This window comes from Lupinus angustifolius, chromosome LG02 (assembly GCF_001865875.1).
Source record: "Lupinus angustifolius cultivar Tanjil chromosome LG02, LupAngTanjil_v1.0, whole genome shotgun sequence".
NCBI classification, from domain to species: domain Eukaryota; kingdom Viridiplantae; phylum Streptophyta; class Magnoliopsida; order Fabales; family Fabaceae; genus Lupinus; species Lupinus angustifolius.
In genome coordinates this window covers 4,761,781-4,782,549 of record NC_032010.1, presented here as the reverse complement: position 1 = coordinate 4,782,549, position 20,769 = coordinate 4,761,781, and the positions used below count along the sequence as shown (strand labels likewise).

Here is a 20,769-nt window from a genome sequence, read left to right as displayed (position 1 = left end):
TTGTTAATTAGAATTCAACATCAAATGTAGCATTTATTACTGAAATTTATTGTCTATGACTTACATGAAATATATAGTTTAGGTTATGACAATACATTTATTATTTCTAACAAAATAACAAAGTTTAGGGGTTAAAGGAGACATTTCCTAAAGTCAAGTAAATTTCATTGGAAGATGGAAATTGTTTTCAATGTTTGAAATTGTCTACCTTTTGCAACAAACAAAATAAATAATAACATCACTATCATTATCATAATCTTCATCATTATCAATATCAATATCAATCTATCACAATTATTATCACATATTGTTACCACTCATTAACAAATTTGAATTTAGAATATGCAATTAAGGTTTTAAAAAGCCCAAATAATTTTAAATCAATTTTAATTACATTTTATAATTCTAAATTTCAATTTTAGTGATCAAATGGCTTAGGTTAAAACTTAAAAAAAAAATACATAAATTGGTTTTTTAAATAAATCAATTTTTAAACAATACAGAGGAATTTTATTAAAAAACTGAAAGGAGGTTAATGCAAAAGAAAATAAAAAAATAAAAAAATCCTCATCAAAATTTATTTGTTAGATAAAAAAGGAAATTAAAATTAACATGATTGCCTTCTTTGCAATGCATTTGTAGGATTTCATCAATGGAGCTTATTCCTCAAAACACTAACCACTCTTTCTCTTTCTCTTTCTCATAGCCAATTTTACAATAACTATTTTCTCATTATTTATTTATTTCTTTTTGTTAATGAAAACTTGGTAATTCAATCAACCATATAATGCATTTCAAAACCATGATTTGATTCCTCGATCCGACGCTGTCGTTTCGTTCAGGTTCGTTTCGCTTCTTCTCGCAATGTATTCAATTCCTCTTCATTGATCTCTTTCCAATTTATTTTATTCTTTTTGTTATCAATTCAATTATAGTGTTATTGATTTGTTATGTTGTTTTTACAATTTTGTGGGATCTGAAATTCAAATTGAATATGAAATCAGACATTTTGGTTTGAATGTGCAATTTGAATTTTTCACAATTTTATGGAGTTTATGTTTTGATTATTTAGGTGCGGGAGATGGAGTGGTTTAGTGGGAAAAACACTTGGGGGAACTTCCCTGATTTGGCAGGGGCGGTGAATAAGCTTCAGGAGAGTGTTAAAACTATCGAGAAGAATTTCGATAATGCTCTCGGGTTTGAGGAGGATGGTGAATCCAGCAGTGAAGGTAATTTGCATTGCTTAAGTTCTTATTTAATCCTCTTTGTTCTATCCAAATGGATTTCATGTATGTAAGATGTTTGAGTTGAGAGAGCACTTTGAAAATACAAGGTAAGGGTGCCTACTATATTTCCACATACTAGGTATGAGTCTTCCCTATACACTAGGTTGCCCTTTTATTCGTGAGTTGAATAAATACAGAAATTTTCCCGAGAAAAAAAAAAAAAAAATGCACGCCACCAGTTTAGAGTTTAGTTCTGAATCATGAAAAATCCCTGCTTGGATCGCAAGAAATTAAAATGCCAGTCAATCAGTCAGTTTTAGGATGTTTCTTTAAGATCTTTATGAGTAGGGGAACAACTTTTATGTTCATGTTTTAGATTTTGAAAAGACATATTTGACCTGAAGTGTTGGTGAAATATGTCTTTTCGACTTCTATCTTCATGTTTTCGATCTGCAGTGTCAGAGAAATGTGTGGGAAGGGATGAAGACGATCACATTTTAATTTTTTTACAGTATTTATCAATATTTGATATGAAAGATTTAATTTTAGTTTTGGTGTTGAGCCTATGTTGTGTAGCAGATTTCAGGCTGGGTAGACATTTCCCAAATCCCAACTTGCTACTCAAAAATATCATATACTGGTATAATTAGTCATTTTCAGTACAACTTTAGGGGTACATCTGGACTATTTTGATTGTTGTTTGGGTGTTTACTCTTTGAGTTTTATGATTGAGGTATATAGATGCAAAACTGTGAAGGTCATTCAGCAGTGTAAGCTAGGAATTGTTTATGTTATGATCAGTGAAAAGTTATTTAAGGTTTGAAATGGGATGCCTGTTCTCTAGATGGGGAGTTTTCGCACTAATTAATGTAGCTTTAATGCTTTTTGTTGTTATCTTTCAGCTGCAGGATCTTGGCCCTTACCCCGAGACCCGAAAGCCCTGTTTAATCCTGTTATGGCATTTATGGGAAACAATGACGAGGAAAGTGCTGAAGAAACATCTGAAAAACTTGAATCCTCTCAACAAGAATCTGGAATTGAGAAATCATTGGAAAAACCCGACTCTCCAGATCATATACCTGTGGCTGAGAGAAAAGGAGATTCTGAAACTGATAACACCTCCAGTGTTACAACTGCAGATCATGTACCTGTGTTTGAGAGAAAACAAGATTTTGAAACTGATAACACAGCGCAGAGTACAACTGAAGAATCCACTGTTTCAGAAGAAAATGAAGTGGTTAAGGTAGAAGCAGACCCTGAGAAAACAGTGTCAGCAGATGAAACAGGTACAAAGAATTTAGACCATGGAAAGGCAGAAGACCATTTGCCTGAGATGCCTGTTGAATTGTCTGAATCCAACATTCAGAAGGCTAAGAGCTTGGATTCTGTTGTCACACATCCAGAGAATGAGACTGCTGAAGTGGAAACCTCAAGTCCACTATCAATGCAATCTAAGCCTGTTGATATTACGGAGGATCAAGTTGAGAGGAGTACTAGTGATCCTGCTGAGTCACATGCTATAAGTGATGTGCAAGAAACATTTCAAGTTGAGACAGATGAAGAGAGTAAAGATAAAGAGAGGATGCAATCACAAGAAAGCATTGAGAGAGTTTCTTCCATTCAACCCAAGACATCTGGTGAAAGCGAGAAAAAAAACGAGGCTGATACTTCTGTTCTACATTCTACAGCTACTGAGGAAACTGAGAGTGTTGATCAACCATACAAAGAACAATTGTCCAGTGTAAGCCCGTCAAATGAGTCTTCTGAGATGATCCCTGAGTTGGGTTTGCATGAAAATGAAGTAACTGTTAAAGAAAATGAAGGGGACCATGTAGCCAATGACGTTGAAAATGACATGAAGGAGTTGCATTTGAGTTCTGAAAAAAATATGTCTGATTCAGATTCTATGCATGAGCTGGAGAGGGTGAAGAAAGAGATGAAAACGATGGAAGCTTCCCTACAAGGTGCTGCAAGACAAGCTCAGGTATTCATTTTCTGTTCATAATCATGAAAGCAACAAAAGCTTTTTAATGCACATTTTATTTTGCTGATGCTGCTTTAATTTAAACAATGATCAGGAAGTTTGCTAAGTGATGTTCAGAAAGTTATGTTTCTAATCCCCTTTGTCACAAATGTCTGCTTGCCCTATTCTGGACTGGTTGATAAGGACATTAGGAAATTATTTCTTTCTAGAGCCATTGTGAATGTTTTCTTTCTGTGATGCACATTAAAGTTGAGCTTGAATCCTGTTTAAATTTTTTCCCCCTCTCAACTGTTATTGAACTTTTTAGCTCTTACTGCACTGCTGCCTAACTCTGCCAGACATGGATGCATACCCTTTTTTCTTCATATATATCTAATTTTTGCATGTCAAGATGATGCAGTTGTCCTGTCAGCATTGTGAAATTTTTCATTAGTCACTAAAAATTATTTGATTTTGCTTCTTTTTTCTGATCTGCGTTTGTTCGCTAAGCTGTATGCATGGTCTAATTTTGCACCTCATACTTTCTGAATCTCCTATGTTCAGCTTTTGCAGAAATTATAGTGTTTGACATCTCATTGCAATTTTGCAGTCGTTAAATTTCTGTTAATTCTCTTTCAGGCTAAAGCTGATGAGATTGCAAAACTGATGAATGAAAATGAACAATTAAAAGCTGCAATTGAGGACTTGAAGGTATATTTATTTCTAGTACCATATTTTTATTAGGATTTAATTTAATACTCGGTCTTTCTACTGTTGCATTCAAACCAAGAGCTTTGCTAGTCTTTCTATTTCATTTATTTATGCATTCACATCTGTATATTAATCTGATTTTCTGATATGCATTTTCTTGTCTTAATCTACTCTCATTGTTCTATCTCAGTTTTATGGTGTGCCTTGTCTTAATCACTCAATTGTTTCCCTTTGCACCTTTCTCTTAAAAAGTCCATTTTTGCTTCTGTAAAATAGTTGGCATTTTTTTCTTTCACGTTTTATGATGTGCTGTCCACTATCCTGCTTCCTATTCCTTTGAAATACTAATGTTTGATTGGGAACAGATAAAACCCAATGAGGCAGAAATTGAGTATTTGCGAGAAGAATACCATCAAAGGGTTTCAACTCTTGAGAGAAAGGTACCACATGTTATCATTTTTATTTGTTTTTTTGGACTAGTTAACAAATTTGTAAATATTGTTACTGAGAAGCATGGTTAATACCTGCGCACAGTATTTTCAATATGTACATTGAAGTTCTGATTGACTTTTTTATCCATAGCACCTGCATAACATGTTGCAAATGGCAGAATGTGATTTATCGTAATGGATTATTGGGGTCATTTATATGGTTTGAACTAAATGCTATCTAATTTCTGCTATTTTTATGCATTGTGTATGAATAAATTGCAGGTGTACGCTCTCACTAAGGAAAGGGATACGCTTCGCCGAGAGCAGAACAAAAAAAGTGATGCAGCTGTTCTCTTGAAGGAAAAGGATGAAATAATTACTCAAGTTATGGCAGAAGGTAGATCAGTTATAAACCAAATCTATATCTTCACCACTGATTCTTTACTGGATAGTCTTTTTAGGTTTTAGCATATGGATGGACTTTTGTAGATTTGCTAGCTAAGGTTGAAGTAACAAAAACTGTAGAACTAAATTGCTCAGTTGGGTACTTGTGTCCAAATTTTTATTGTGTTTGGGGTTGAGCATTGTCTGGGTCATTAATTCAAATTTCATGCAATGGATATACATAGTTATTAGATTACTAAACATTTGAAAGCTTTGAAAGAATTCCAGAAAAGGAACTTCATAAAAGTATTTACTATGAACAATAACCTCTTCAAGTTTTTATAAGCCAGTTAAACCTAATTGTATTCATAATAATCACACCATGTGATTACTTTTATTTCATGGTAGATATTTTTAACAAGAATTCCTTGTTTGCAATTCTCTCTTGATTTAAACTGTAGTTGAAAAAGATGACACCATTTGGTTCGTGGTGTTGTAAAACTCTGGATACTTTAAATAGATCAAAATTAAATCTCTTAAAATTGGAATGTATACAATTAATGTTCTTTTCTTGGGTTGGAAAATGAACAATTTCATCTGAATGGCATTACTGTCGTAGTTGAAATATTTCTCTATTGCAGCATGTTAACAATTTAATTATTGGAGATCACACAGTCCCATTTTATATTAGACTGTCTCTCATGTCAGGTGAAGAGCTTTCCAAAAAGCAGGCTGCTCAGGAATCTACCATTAGGAAACTAAGGGCTCAGGTGTGCAGCCTAATTACTGCATTTTCCAACAAACTTTAAACTTTTTTCTGTACCCAAATGCAATAATTTTATAATAAATATTCCTTTTTTCTATAAAATATAGGTTAGAGAGCTAGAGGAGGAGAAGAAAGGTTTGGCTACTCAACTTCAGGTAATTAAATTATTAATCCTTTCTTGATATTATTATTTTCTGGTAATGATTCTGATTTAAGTTTTTTAATCTTCACTTTGTACTGCATTATTCACTTGTTCGGGTTGTTCATCTCTTGGAAAAAATGGTTTCTTCATGATATAAATTAACTAAAAGAAATCCTATAGCACTGCATGTACTCCTTGAAAGGCCATAACTCTCTTCAAAATTATTTATGATTTATAATGTGCTAGCATTGACAATCCTCTATTTATTTTTGAGAATGAGAAGCTAGCTCTGACAATCCCCGTGTGTATTAGTTCTGTGTATTAGTTCTTTTAACTTAATCTTCTTCTAATTAGGTGGAAGAAAATAAAGTAGAAAGTATCAGAAAAGACAAGACAGCTACCGAGACGTTGTTAGAAGAAACAGTTGAAAAACATCAAACAGAACTTGCAGCACAGAAGGATTATTATGCTAATGCTTTAGCTGCTGCTAAGGAGGCTGAAGTATTAGCAGAGGCACGTGCCAACAATGAAGCAAGAACTGAGCTGGAGAGTCTTCTAAGAGAGGCAGAGGAACGCGAATCTATGCTGGTCCAGGCTCTTGAAGAATTAAGGCAAACATTGACTATAAAGGAACAGCAGGTTTTTGTTAAAAAATTGTAATTTTTTACTATGTTGATTATCTCTTTGTCTTACTTTTAGGTTTAAGTGTTTTAATCTATTTTCAGGCAGCCTTGAAAGAAGATATACTTCGCCGAGACATTGAAGATCTTCAAAAACGCTACCAGGTATGCTCCCTTGCACTCTCCTTATGCTGCAACTTTTTAACTTCGAGGATCTCACTTTTCCTTGTTTCTTTAAGTTAAAGCAACTTAATATGTGTTTTTTGTATTTTGCATAATTTGTTTAGTGTTGTATCTAGGCAAGTGAAAGACGGTGTGAGGAACTGGTAACCCAAGTTCCAGAATCTACAAGGCCTCTTTTAAGGCAAATTGAAGCCATGCAGGTGAATGCGCAATTACAAATATGATCCAAGATTGGTTTTCCTTTATTTTAGTCCACCTGCATTGGATTTTGGATCTATATTTGACTAGAATTCACTATGATAATAGGAAGCAAATGGCAGAAAAGAAGAAGCTTGGGCTGTGGTTGAAAGAACTCTCAGTTCTAGACATCAGGTCTTTAGAATACTTTCTGAATTTAATGTTTTAAATTCTCGTCCTGGATTTTATTGTATTCCTTTATCTTCTCTATTGTCTCCACAGGAAGCAGAGGCTAAAGCTGCAGGTGCTGAAGAAAGAGAGCGCTCTGTGAATGAGCGCTTATCTCAAACCTTGTCTCGAATTAATGTCCTTGATGCTCAGGTTCTATAAATTTGTTAGTGAAATGAATCATGTCTATAATGAGGGTTTAACATACATGTGACTAACTTCGGCAATGAATTACAGATTTCATGTCTTAGAGCCGAACAGACTCAGTTAAGTAGGACACTTGAAAAGGAGAGACAAAGGGCAGCTGAACATAGGCAGGAATACCTTGCTGCAAAGGAGGAAGCTGACACTCAAGAAGGCCGTGCAAGACAATTAGATGAAGAAATTAAAGAGATTAGGAAGAAACACAAGCAAGAGTTACAGGAGGCATTGACGCATAGGGAACTTCTACAGCAGGTGAAGCTTCTGCTTCCGGGTTTCAAAGTTAACATTGTTCACGTCTCATTTAACTTGTGAAATGGAATCATATGCCTTCTAAAGAGAGATATTTGGTTTCTTGCTGCACCAGTTTTTCTACTGAAGTTACATAAGAAAATCCAATTGTTTTTTAATGGACATTTCACCACCATGTGGATGTTGGAATGAAACAACTGTTTGAATCCTGATACAGAATATGAAGCCAAGTTGTATGACAATATCTATTATTGTTGGCAACAATTTTAATTTGAGCCATCTTATTAGAAACTGTGTGAGAGGGTGAGCCTCATTGCAACGGTAATGTTGCTTGCCTTATAACCTTGAGGTCATAGGTTCAAATCCTGAAAACAATTTCTTCACTTGCAAGGGTAAGATTGCGTATATCTACTCTCTCTAGACCCCACTAGGTGGGAGCCTCGTGCACTGTACCATCTTTTCTTTTCCTTTCTTATGAGAACCTTTGTGATTATTGTTTGTTAAGCTCCTGAATTAAAATTCTTCATTTTTACCAGGAGATAGAAAGAGAAAAGGCTGCTCGATCTGAGCTGGAGAGGACTGCTCATGTTCAATCTGCTCCAACATCAGATCAAACCAGCATAACAAGGCAAAATTCTGCTTTTGAGAAAGGTGCTATACCCTTCCTTTATTTACAACATTAATCTGTGATATTTTCTTTAATATATCCATTATTCAGGCAACCTATGTCGAAAATTCTCTAGTGCAAGCTCTCTGGCAAGCGTGGAAGAAAGCTACTTTCTGCAAGCATCATTAGACTCATCCAACGGTTTCTCTGAGAGGAGAAACCCTGGAGAGCCAAGCATGAGTCCATACTACATGAAGAGCATGACACCCAGTTCTTATGAATCTGTACTTCGTCAGAAGGAGGGTGAACTTGCTTCATATATGTCACGATTGGTATGCTTAGTTCCCTATGTTACTTGGATTAATATTTGGCACCACAGTTTCCAATTCATAGCTCTATTAAAACTTGTTATCGTAGACTTGTCATAATGTATAAGATGTATAATTTATATTAAGCTGTTACACATAATACATAATCGTTATGACATTCTTTTGTTTAATTTAAAAAATTTCAGGCATCAATGGAATCTATCCGTGATTCCCTTGCCGAGGAGTTGGTCCAAATGACCGAACAGGTGGGTTTGAGCTTCATGTTTACTATTTATTGACATGCTTGCTTGTCTGTAAGCATGATTTGTGTACACTTGTTGCAGTGTGAAAAATTGCGCAAGGAGGCTGCCTTTTTACCTGGCTTACGAGCAGAGCTAGAAGCGCTGAGGAAGCGGCATTCTGCTGCATTGGAGTTGATGGGCGAACGTGATGAAGAGGTACTTTTCTCTTGGCCAGCCTTTTCTTTTTATAAGAAACAATATGCTAGACACAATTTGGTGTTCAGTTGTTTACTGTGATGGTTGGACTTGGACATGCTGAGCCTGCCCATTCCCTTTAAGAAAAGTCAAAGCAGAGTTATATATTAGCTTGTAGAGTAACTCAATTTCGTTCGCCTTATAAATTTTCTTTCGTTGAAGTAGTTCAGACTACAGAGAACAAAAAAGGGCATGTCATAACTGAATCCTTCTATTTCTTCCAGAAACTTTAAGAGATCGAATGGAAGAACTCATGTTAGGAAATTTCAAGATTTTCACTTTTATTTGTTTTTCTATCATTCTATGTGCTGAAATTATTACTTGGTGTTGATATTTCATAAGTGCTTACTGTTTTGCATATTTGATTTTAAGCACAATACATTAAATTAAATATAACTATTGCCTCGGCTTTTTGTTTTTGTTTCCCTTCCAATTCACAACACAAAATAATGAAACAGTTAATACCCTTATCCCAATTAAAAAGAAAATAAAGAATTTTTGGGCTGTAGCTATACTATTTAAGAATTTTGCAATCTGTTAATTGTCCTGTTTCTTTGTATCTGTTTTTTTTCCAAATAGAAAAGAATTACTACTTTCTGTCTAAAAGAAATTAAATGTGTTTAGCTGGAAGAACTTCGTGCCGATATTGTTGATGTGAAGGAAATGTACAGAGAACAGGTCAACATGCTTGTTAATAAGGTATTCTTGTTGAACACTAATCTTTTTAACCTTGGATAGTTAGATACCTTTGTTATCTTTTTCTTTTTCCCATCTTAACGTTTTCCCTTCTCTTTTATCTGTTCTTTTGGAGTTCTAACGTTGCTACATCTGTTTACAGATCCAGAGAATGAATCCATCAATGGTTAGCAGCTAATTGAGCCAAAAGGTTTTTGTCTAGTAACTGCTTGAGATGGCTACTTCATTTATCTGTGCACTATCAATGGTGCAATCATGGCATATTTGAAGATATGTGTCATCTTTCTCGCGATTTCCTTCAAGCTCTATATCTTGTTTCTCTTGCCAACATATACCTAAACTCACACTTGTTATCAAATATAATGATATTATGCATTGATCTGATATATTGTGGGGAATTCTTCAGATTCCATTCTGGAAGACACAACAAAATCTGATAAGTGAGATTTTATTCTTACAGAAAAAAGGTAATTTGTATAATGATTTGAGGAATTCTGTATAGTCGATCTATTTAGAGCACACATTCAAACTTGGGAAGGTCCATGGAATCTTTTGATGGAGATGGTGTATTGGATTTATTTTTGGTGTGGGTATTTGTGATGTTGCAGAAAGATATATGATAGATTAGAAGATGAAATTTTCACTTATTCAATCTTACATCCTACGAATCTATGGTTATGTTATACTACATTTCTACCCTTTTACACACTTGAAACAGTGACATTCTTGTATTTGAGAATAAAAATTGGTTTTTAGGAAAATGAAGACTTAAGAATTCTCTTATACACGTATTTCATGAAATCTACTTGCAAGCAAAACCCATTGCTGATTATGAAAATAGATGGATGAACTTATTGCCATATTTTATTCGCAAATTCAGGAGGGGTGTTAGTTAGGGTTGACAATGGGTACGGGGAACATGAATAATAGTTAATTGTTACTCATTCTAAATATGAGAAATTTTACTCACACATATCTAGAACTATAATGGTACTTGCTTGTGGGTTTTAACGGGTGGATCGAACCAACTCGGTATTTGTTCGAAATTCAATTTGTTATTTAACTTGATAAACTTGGTTCATGAACTAAATGAGTTGAATTTGAACTCGTTAAATAAATAAGCCGAACTTGAGTTGTATATAGTTCGACTTTTAGGTTCATGAGTTGACTCGATATATCTATATATATATAGGTAAATATAAATATATATATATATATATATATATATATAAACTAATTTTTATGTTTATTATGACCTAAACATTATTTTTTATGTATGTTGTTATTATATGTATAAACAAGATTATAATTATATATCTAAAACCTTTTGTATTTTTTAAAATTTAATTAATTATTTGAGTTGTCTAAATGAATCACTCGAACTGAATCGAACAGTTCGCGAACTTTAACCGAGCCGAACTTGAGCTAAAAAAATAACTCGTATCGAACTCGAGTCGAGTTTCGAGTTGAATCAATTCTTATCGAGCTGAACTGAGTTGAACTCTGGTTTGAATCGATTCGGCTCGTTTCGAGCCCTAGGTAGACACAATGAATATCCACATGTATCTATTAGATGCTTTAAAATTGAAAAGAATTTTTTAGGAGGTTGCTTTTGGACATTTTATATTATATGCGATTATTTTATAAAATTCAGTAAGATATTATGTGCATTTAAAACTGTAGCTAACAAAAATAATGAGTTTATAGATACCAATGAATATTCTATGAGTGGTTTAGATTTAGCAAGCAAAAATAAAAAATATTTAGAACTAAAAAGAAGGATATGTATAATGTCTACAAATTTGAAGATGATAATCTTATAACCTCACAATCAGCTATATACTTGTTTACTCAATGAGTTAGCTTGCATGTTCTATATATGACAATAGGCATCAGTCGGACAAGCCATATGAATGTTTGGTCTTTATGAGGATCTTTCATCAAACGATTTTCGTTTCCAAAGATATATGGCTTCTAGTCTTGCTTATTCTAGGTGTCATATAGTTGTTGAGGATCTCATGCATATCCTTAGAGATTGTTAGGACTTCTCTTCAGTATGGATGAGTCTAAGTTTTACCTCTAATTCTTTTTGGATGTCCCAGTCTTTTCAAGTTTGGTTGATGGAGAATTATAATTGTCGACATGGTCTTCTTCTTTTTTTGCTGATATATGGTGGGTCTGGAGATGGAGGAACATCACTATTCTAGGAGACAATTCATGGGATGTTAACTTTGTGGCTCGTGATATTCAATACAAATTTTGGGAGTGACATAATTTTGGGTGTTTGGTGGCTTTGGCAGACAACATCCCCTAACTCACTGGAGTTAGCCGGAGATTGGTCAAATCAAGCTAAACGTTGATGGTAACTTCATCATAAGCTCTTGTATCAAGGGAGGGGGATGTGTTCTTCGTGACAACTCAGGCAGTTGGTTGGTTTTTCAGCTAACTTCGGCGAGGGTTCCTCTATTTTAGTTGAGCTTTTGGGCCATGGAACACGGTTTGTCTCTAGCTTGGAGCATGGGATTTAGGAAAGTTCTTATATAAAGTGATTGTTGTTCAGATTATTTCTGAGGGATTTCACACTTGGATTCATCAAATTTTGATTTTGGTCAACAATGTTCGGTCTTGGTTGATTCATGATTGGTAGTCAATACCAAGTTTGTTGTTCGAGAGGCTAATATGGTGGCATATTTCATGGTTAAACTAGGCTCACACTCTTCTTAGGAGTTCAAGACCTAGAATGCAACTTCAGCTGTGTTTCAACCTTATATTGACTTGGATATCTCCATTTTGTCTTAGTTTTGTTTATCTTTTCCATTGTACCAAAAAAACTTCAGATCGAGTTCTGTTGTAAATAGGCGAACAATCAAATAATAAAAGAGTATAAAGAAAAGAGAATAACACAAGGGATTTGGTAACGAGGTTCACCCAATTGTGTCTATGTCCCTAGGAACGTTAAGAGACTACCACTATGTATTATTAGAGAATAAAGATTTGTGTTTTACTATTCTTCTCCTTGTTACATTAAGTTTACATGACATAAATATATAGTCTTCTACCACAACCCCTTTACATCAGCCCAAAATCATAACTTGTATTGTTGTTATGTAGAAAATAGGAGCTATTACACAACAATTTCTACCATGGTGAATATCATCAATCTCCATCTTCCACTGTTGGGTTGGGGGCGATTCATAGTCTAGCATCAGTGAATGTTCAGAAAGCTCAGGCAATGCCTGAACTTGTCCACGACAATTGGCTTGGTTAATATATTAGCTGCATTTTCTGAAGTGTGAACCTTCTGCAATAGTATCTGCCCACAAGCTACCCATTCTCTGATCTTGTGAAATCTCAAATCAATATGTTTGGTCCTAGCATGATACACCTGGTTCTTTGCCAAGAAGATAACACTCTGACTGTCACAATGCAGCAGAACTCCATCTTGCTCAATGCCTAATTCATTTACCAGCCTCATAAGCCACAAGGCTTCCTTAGAAGCTTCACTAGTTGTCATGTACTCAACTTCAGTTGTAGACATAACAACAACAGACTGAACTGATGATCTCCATATAATTGGTCCACCTGCAAGGTTGAAGAAAAACCTCGTTCTGGACCTTCTATCATCCAAGTCTCCTGCATAGTCCAAATCAATATAACCAATAACTGAAGACTTACATTGTTGATTGTCAAACATGATACTCAGACTTATAGTCCCCTTCAAATATCTGAAAAGTCATTTGGTTGCTTCTCGATGTTGCTTCCCTGGTTTAGACATGTACTTGCATACTTGACTAACTACTTGTGCCAAATCCAGTCTAGTACAAACCATAACATACATCAATCAACCCACTGCACTTGTATATGGAACCTTTGACCTATACTTCTTCTCTTCATCTGTCTTTGGACACTAATCTAGGTAAAGCTTGAAGTGGTTTGTCAATCGAGTGTTCACTACTTTAACATTGTTGGGAGAGCCATAGTTTTCTAGCTCCATTATCCCTGTGAATCTCCATCCCAAGAATCTTCCTAGTAGCCCCTAAATCTTTCATGTCAAATTCCTTGTCTATTATGACTTTCAGCTTATTGATATCACTCAAATGATTAGCAGCAATTAACATATCATGAACATAAAGTAGCATAAAAATAAAATAACCATCATCAAGGCTTCTCACATAAACAAAACAACCATACTCACAACGCTTGTAACCAAGATTCAACATATAGGAGTCAAACCACTTGTACCACTATCTGGGAGACTACTTCAACCTATATAGAGACTTCTTCAACTTGCAAACCAAGTAACTCTGTCAAGCTGCACTGAACCCTTCTGGTTGTGTCATGTAAATTTTCTCCTCTAATTCACCATGGAGAAAGATAGTCTTCACATCCATCTGTTCTAAATGCATATCCCGATTGGCTACCAAGGCAAACACTACCCTGATAAAAGTGTGTCTCACCATTGTAGAGAAAATCTCATTATAGTCGATTCCTTTTTACCGTGCATACCCTTTTGCTACAAGATGAACCTTAACTCCCCCCTTCTTTTTTTGATATTGTTGGCTTCCTCTTGTACACCCACTTGCACTCAATTGCACGCTTGTCTGGGGAAAATGGGACATGCTCCCAAGTTTGGTTCTTGTGTAGAGACTTCATCTCCTCCATTATGGCACCCATCTATTGTTCTTTCTCTTGGCTATTTATAGTCTCTTGAAAGCCACATGGATCTCTCTGAAAGTTTGATAGGACGTCTATCAATGTCTCTAGCAAATAGATACTCCTACACACCTAAACTCTCCGCTTGAGAATCATCATGTTCTTGATATGACTAGTGCATGGTTCCTTGCCTTTATTCACCTGAACAGTTTCATTGCTCACTAGAATCTTATTTGATCCCAAAGTCTCTCCATTTGGCCTAGGCACCTCTATCAAAACTAACAGTTTTAGCATGAAATATTCATCAAACACTATATTTGTGCTCAACACCACTTTTCTGGAAACTATATCCCAGAACTTGAACTCCTTCACACCTTTGGTATATCCAATGAAGATACACCTCTTTGACTTGTGATCAAGTTTAGATCGTTCATCACTAGGTACATGTACATAAGCAGGACAATCAAATATGTGTAACATGTTATAATTGACTAGGTTACCAGTCCATACTTCTTCTGCAACTTTACCATCCAATAAAGCCAGTGGTGACTTATTGATGATATAACATACCATACTAAGTGTCTATGCCCAAAATCCTTTGGAAGGTCCAGCATTCAGTCTCATACATTTGGCGCTCTCTGTAAGAGTTCTATTCATCCCTTCTACAACACCATTCTGTTGAGGAGTCTTCTTCACTGAAAAGTGCATCTGAATGCCATGTTCCTCATATAATTTCTGAAATTGTAAGTCTTTGTACTCCATACCTTTGTCCGACCTCAAATATTTGATTTTTCTACTAGTTTGGTTCTCTACCTGTACCTTCCGAACCTTGAACTTGGCAAAGACTTCTGACTTATGCTTCAGAAAATATACCCGGACCTTGCGAGAGAAGTCATCAACAAGGCAACGAAATACCTAGAACCTCCTAGGAATGGTTCCTGAGTGGGTCCCCATACATCCGTATGGACATAGTCTAGAATGCCTTGAGTCTTGTTTTGGCCAGTCTTGAAACTAACTCGTGTATGTTTCCCAAGCACACAATACTTACACAAATGAAGCTTGCATTTGCTGACTCCCCTCAACAGTCCTATTTTGCATAGTAATGTCATGTCACACACACTAATATGATGCAAACACATGTGCCATAATTTTGTAGTATCATGGTCTGAATCTATTGAAATCTCTTTAGCCACTCGAGCAACTCCTCATACAACTGTTTTCCCTAACAACTTGTAAGTGTTCTCAACATTCCTCTTACCTTTCATCACAATCATAACACATTTGCATACTCGAAGAATATCAATATCCCCATAAACTCTATAGCTAAATCTTCTGGCCTACAATGTCCCCAAAGAAATCAAACTTTTTTTCAAATGTGGTATATGCCTAACCTCATATAATATCTTCACTACACCATCATCCATCACAATTTTGATTTCTCCCATGCCAATAATCCCACATGCTTTATTATTTTTTAGATATACGAAACCAAAATTGTTTGCCCTGTATGTGGTGAATCATTCTCTGTTTGACATCATGTGGTGGGAACCAGTATCAAGTATTCACTCATCTGCACTATAATTTGATGATACAAATGATAGATCAACTTCACTATTGTAACCATAATCATCTTTCCGTGCAACATTTGTAGATGTAGATACTCCATCTTTTCCAACTAGCTTTCCAGGACTCCATTCATTGGGACAATCCTTTTGTAATGCCCAATATGTTTGCACATATAGCACTCTACTAGTGTTATGCCTTTGGAATTTAGTCTTTTCCCTTTGGCAGGACCTCCTTTGCCTTGTCTCCTCCCATGCGCTTGACTCCCTTTCACATTTAGACCATCACCCTGAGACCATTCTCCTACATTTTGTCTTCTTTTAGTGTGGGACAAAAGTGTAGATGTGATCTCATCTAGTTTGATTGAGTCTTTCTTGTATGTCAATATTGTCCCCAAATGTTCATAAGAACTTGACAAAGAACACAATAATATTATTGATTTGTCCTCATCATCAACCTTCACATCAAGTTTCTGCAAGTCAATGACCACTTGATTAAAAGTGTTGAGATGTTGTTGCAAATCAGCATCCTCCTGCATCTTTGGGCCTAGAGTCTATGTTTCAATCACAACTTATTTGTTAGAGACTTGGATATGAACTACTTCTCTAATGTCTCTCATACCTCTGTTAGTGACATCAAACACATAACATGATACATCACCTTATCCGATATAGAGTTGTATGGTTCTTGCAACCTTCTCTTTCAACTCTTTACAATCAAGTTAATCCATACCATCTAGTTTATTCTCAGGCACCGCCTTTGATAGACCTTGTTGAGCCAACACATCCTTAACCCTTATTTACCACAATTCAAAATTACCAGTTCCATCGAACTTTTCCACCTCGAATTTGACACCCGAGTCAAAAGCTATCTGATACCAATTGTTGGGAATAAGCAAACAATAAAATAATAAAAGAGTATAGAGAAAATATAATAACAAATGATTTAGTAACGAGATTCGGCCAATTGTGCCTACTCCTCGGGAGCTTTGAGAGGCTACAACTATGTATTATTAGAGAATAAAGATTTGTATTTTACTATTTTTCTCCTTGTTACATTAAGTTTACATAACATCAATATATAGTCATCTACCCACAATCCTTTACCCCAGTTCAAACTCATAACTAATATTACTATTATCTAAAGAATATGAGTCATTACACAACAAGTTCACATATCGTCTTCTAGTTGTTTTGAGGGTTATTGAGTATGTTTTAGTAGTTTGTGCAATATAATTAGATTTGGATTCATTTGAACTTTGTATGAATTTTTTAAATTTATTTTGGCTTGTGTTTATAGAATTATGTATTTGAGTTGTAGTTCAAGTGAACAAACAATGCCTCTGAATATATTGAGAACTTTGAATTAATGAAGGAATTTTTTAAAAGAAAGAAAAACCATGGAACTGAATCAAACTATTCATTTCAAATTTTATGGTTAACTGAGGTGAAACGGTTCATATTTTTATGTTCGATTTAATCACTAAATTGCATCAAAAACTAAACCAATCTAACTTTTACACCTCTATGCTTAGATTTGATTAAAAAACAAAACTAAAAAATTATAGAATACAAAATTTATTTATAAGTTTAATATTTTCTCTTCATGTATTGACTCATATTAATATCCATACATTCTAAATTTGGTTACAAGATGAGTATATATATTTTACTGGTCATATATATTATTTTTATTTATAAGATAATAATATTAACATGATATTTTTAAAATATATATATATATATATATTTTGACATTATATTATCTATAATTTACATTTCATGATCATTTATTCTTCAAAAAAATATTCAAATAAGAAGAACGATAGATAATATAGTAATTATGTATAAAATTTTATTATGATGATACATAAATATTATATTCAAATTTTAATATAATAATATTAAGTTATTAACACTCGAATTTTGAGATGCTTATTATGCTTAGTCCGAAATATATGGGAGCTCACTTTTGTATTGACCAAGACTACGTGAGTTAGTGACACGTGTCATTGTCTTCAACTGCCATGAAACTACTTCACTCTCTTCCTTCTCTCATTCCATCTCTATGCATTTCTAAATCCTCATCAAGGTACCATCTTTTCATATCTCTCACTTTTCTCTTTTTTTAAGGTGACAAAAGTTTCTGAGTTTTTGTGATTTTGTTCAAAAATAATATAAAAAAACCCCTTTGAACTAAACAAATGATGGCGAGATTTTAACTCTCCCATTTTTTGGGAATGAAAATGTGGATGATAAAGTGCCATGTAATAAGAAAATGAAGTTGTGGGGTTATCAGATCTGAGGAAAAGTCTGTAACTTTGTTGTTGAGATTGCTATGTTAATGTTATACAGTTATGCTTTTCACCAAATGTGTATTTTTCTAAATGGAAGGTTTTTGGGTCCTTTAAGCTTGTGATATTGGATTCAATCTCAGGATTAATGTACTCGTTGATTTATATCATTCAGATTTGACAAAGTTTTACTTCGGGTGTCGACTGCATGACGTAACGTTCGACTTTTATACAAACTTAGAACCAACTACGAATAGTAGCAAACACACATAGGCAAGATTAATGGGCATGAAAAAAATCCTGTTGGGAATGTCTTTTTAGGAGTTTGACAGTATCCTGATTCCTGAGAGATTAACAGATATAGTATGTGAAACTAAATATTTATTATTTTAACTAGAAACTTGATGCTGCTGCTATGTGCTGTAATTGATGAGTTCTTTGATTACTGTCTTTTATTCTGATCATGCAGAAGCCTGCGGGAAGGTACTCCCTTGTGAGTTTTGGAGAAGGCTTTTATCATTTCGCCATGCGAGGAAGACAGCGAGTAACATCAAGGGAACACATGTCTTCATATGATAAAGAAGAAAATCCAAGTAGGTACCTTTCTAATTTTGTTATATTCTTCGGCCATATAATTTTTTCACTTTATTGTTTTTATTGTTATACTAAGTTTAATATATCTAGTTGCATTTTTTATATTTTAAATATTTGGGTTTATTGATTTTATATTTCAGTGGTTCTACGAGTTATCAAAGGTGTACATTGTACTGTATAATATATGAGTTTAATATAACATCTGAGACTGAACTCTCGATAAAAAATGGAAATGGCCACTTTGAAATGGATAATACTAATAGTATGTAGTAATTCAGCTATAGTATCTTCATTGCATATCATATAGTGACATATGTTTTTCATCAAGTTCTTTCTTAGCAGGGACAAATGTATAATAAATATATAAATGTTTTGGCTTCTCATGCTTAAATTAGGCTCTCTTGCTGAAGAATACTTTTTTTCATCTGTCCGTGTATGATGCGATAATATTGAGTTCTGTAGTTTATGGTTAAAAACTGAGTAACACATTTTGTCTATCCATTTCATTTTATGAGCGTGTGAATTTTGGTTTGAGCCACACCTTATATATTTAAGAAAATTAGCAAGTCAACCAGCAGTGAGGTTCTGTCTTGTTTAGTTTACGTAGTTCTTATTTTTCTTAGTTAATCGATTAACAGCATTTTTAAATGTGTATTTTTAACTACAAAACCTCAAATACGTTATGCACTTAGTTCATACATGTTTAACACTTAGTTTATGCCTAGAATGCACATATACATGTATTTATGTAATGCATGAACATATTATGAATGACATATCTCAAAGATGAAATGATTTAAAAGATTTATGCATATGAGACATGTATTAGGTGACCTAAGCCTTTGACTCAACTTAAACTAGATTCTAGTCTAAGCCTAGTACCAATTAAAGACTTAAGCACGTTGATTTGTTGGTGATCTTCAAGCTCTTATTAGCACAAGTTGTCCTCATCAAAACCATGACATATAAAGAGAGCTTTCCAAAGTGTTCCTCTTGACATGCACACTTTCAAATGATCCTATTTTATATATAAAAAAAATCATCTCTTCATCCATGTATTTTATAAATTCAATGATTCTACAAATATTTACTTACCTCATATGCAGGATAAAGAAGATTGTGCAAAATTTTAAACTAATATAGGATAATTTAATACAATTCATGTCATTTTAATGGTATTTATGAATTTCAAAATATCATTGACAACAAAATCTATGTTTTTGGTTGAGCCTATTGTCTCAATGCATATAGTTGAATCTATAAACTAATAACTCTCCTTCTATTGCATCCTATTTAAGATTCTAGGAATGATATCTTGTTTCAGTTACTTACTTGAACAATTTGTTGTTCCCTTAGAACTTTAAAAATTCTTGTATGCCTAGATGCTCATTTATTTGATAAATATTTTCTCTCATCTCTCACTATAATGTGACAAATGTAAATTTCATTTTTTTTTAGTTATGACTATTTAACCATTCTAATCTTGATTAAGATATTTTACACTCCCACAAGTTATAAATTATGAGCATTTAGTCTCATTCCGTATTGGTTTAAAAAATGTCATTGTAGTCCCCTATTTAATTTTTGCTAATTATTAAGAGTAATTGTTGTCTTGACAAATCCTATGGATACAACCTTTTTAATAAATATTTCGTAAACTTTGTCATGGCTGTATAATTTCCTTCTAGTTCACTCTTGACATATTTTTATTGTATCTTAATGTCTTAAATTTGATTGAATGATAGATCTTGTATTCACCAAGTTATATCAACTAATCTATGGTTTGCTCTAGTGACTGACAACTAAACTCTCTTAATTGTTTTGATGGTTGATTTTTTGTTTGATTGTGTGTGTCCTATGTTTGATCACATGTCTTTAATTTTATTTTCCTTTGTATATCCTTAACAAAATTTCAGAGATGAAATTTCTTGTTTGGGGGAAGGATTGTAACACCTATAATTTTCTATTATTGTAATATGTGAGTGTAAATTCTTGATTTACTTCTATAGATTTATCTAAAGAGAAATATATCCTTTTTAGATTAGTTGTAAAAAATTTAATGTTTACTTATATGTTTATGATTTTTTGTTTTATTCGAAAAACAAGTTGTTTTATTGGTTACCCCACATCCAAGTGAATATATATCATCTCTTAACGAGTTTTTTGAAAATAATATTATTTAAATATGTAGTTTGTGTTAGAAGTATAATTTTATAGTTATATTGAATTGTTCATAATCTTAGAAGTACTATATTTGGCATATTTATCTTTTGA

General features: G+C 33.8%; 1 protein-coding gene and 1 long non-coding RNA gene across 3 annotated transcripts in view; both read left to right on the top strand.

Annotated features, from left to right (window-relative positions):
* On the top strand, window positions 656-10,044 carry LOC109333907 (golgin candidate 5-like). Of its 2 annotated transcripts, XM_019569491.1 has the most exons (20): window positions 656-842; window positions 1,074-1,229; window positions 2,129-3,210; window positions 3,829-3,900; window positions 4,266-4,340; window positions 4,614-4,728; window positions 5,424-5,485; window positions 5,589-5,636; window positions 5,978-6,262; window positions 6,349-6,408; window positions 6,543-6,626; window positions 6,733-6,798; window positions 6,886-6,984; window positions 7,069-7,287; window positions 7,821-7,935; window positions 8,003-8,223; window positions 8,406-8,465; window positions 8,544-8,657; window positions 9,321-9,395; window positions 9,535-10,044. In XM_019569491.1, exons 2-20 carry the CDS (start codon window positions 1,082-1,084, stop codon window positions 9,568-9,570), a joined length of 3,036 nt encoding a protein of 1,011 aa, XP_019425036.1. In that variant the 5' UTR covers window positions 656-842; window positions 1,074-1,081; the 3' UTR covers window positions 9,571-10,044. The 2 variants fall into 2 exon arrangements, with proteins under 2 accessions (XP_019425036.1, XP_019425040.1); XM_019569495.1 differs by having other exon boundaries at window positions 656-1,223.
* The window catches only part of LOC109328833, a 3,717-nt gene continuing 475 nt past the window's right edge, over window positions 17,528-20,769 (top strand). Inside the window, exons 1-2 of the long non-coding RNA XR_002105481.1 lie at window positions 17,528-17,699; window positions 18,371-18,498. This is a non-coding gene — a long non-coding RNA (uncharacterized LOC109328833). The remainder of the gene's footprint in view (window positions 17,700-18,370; window positions 18,499-20,769) is intronic.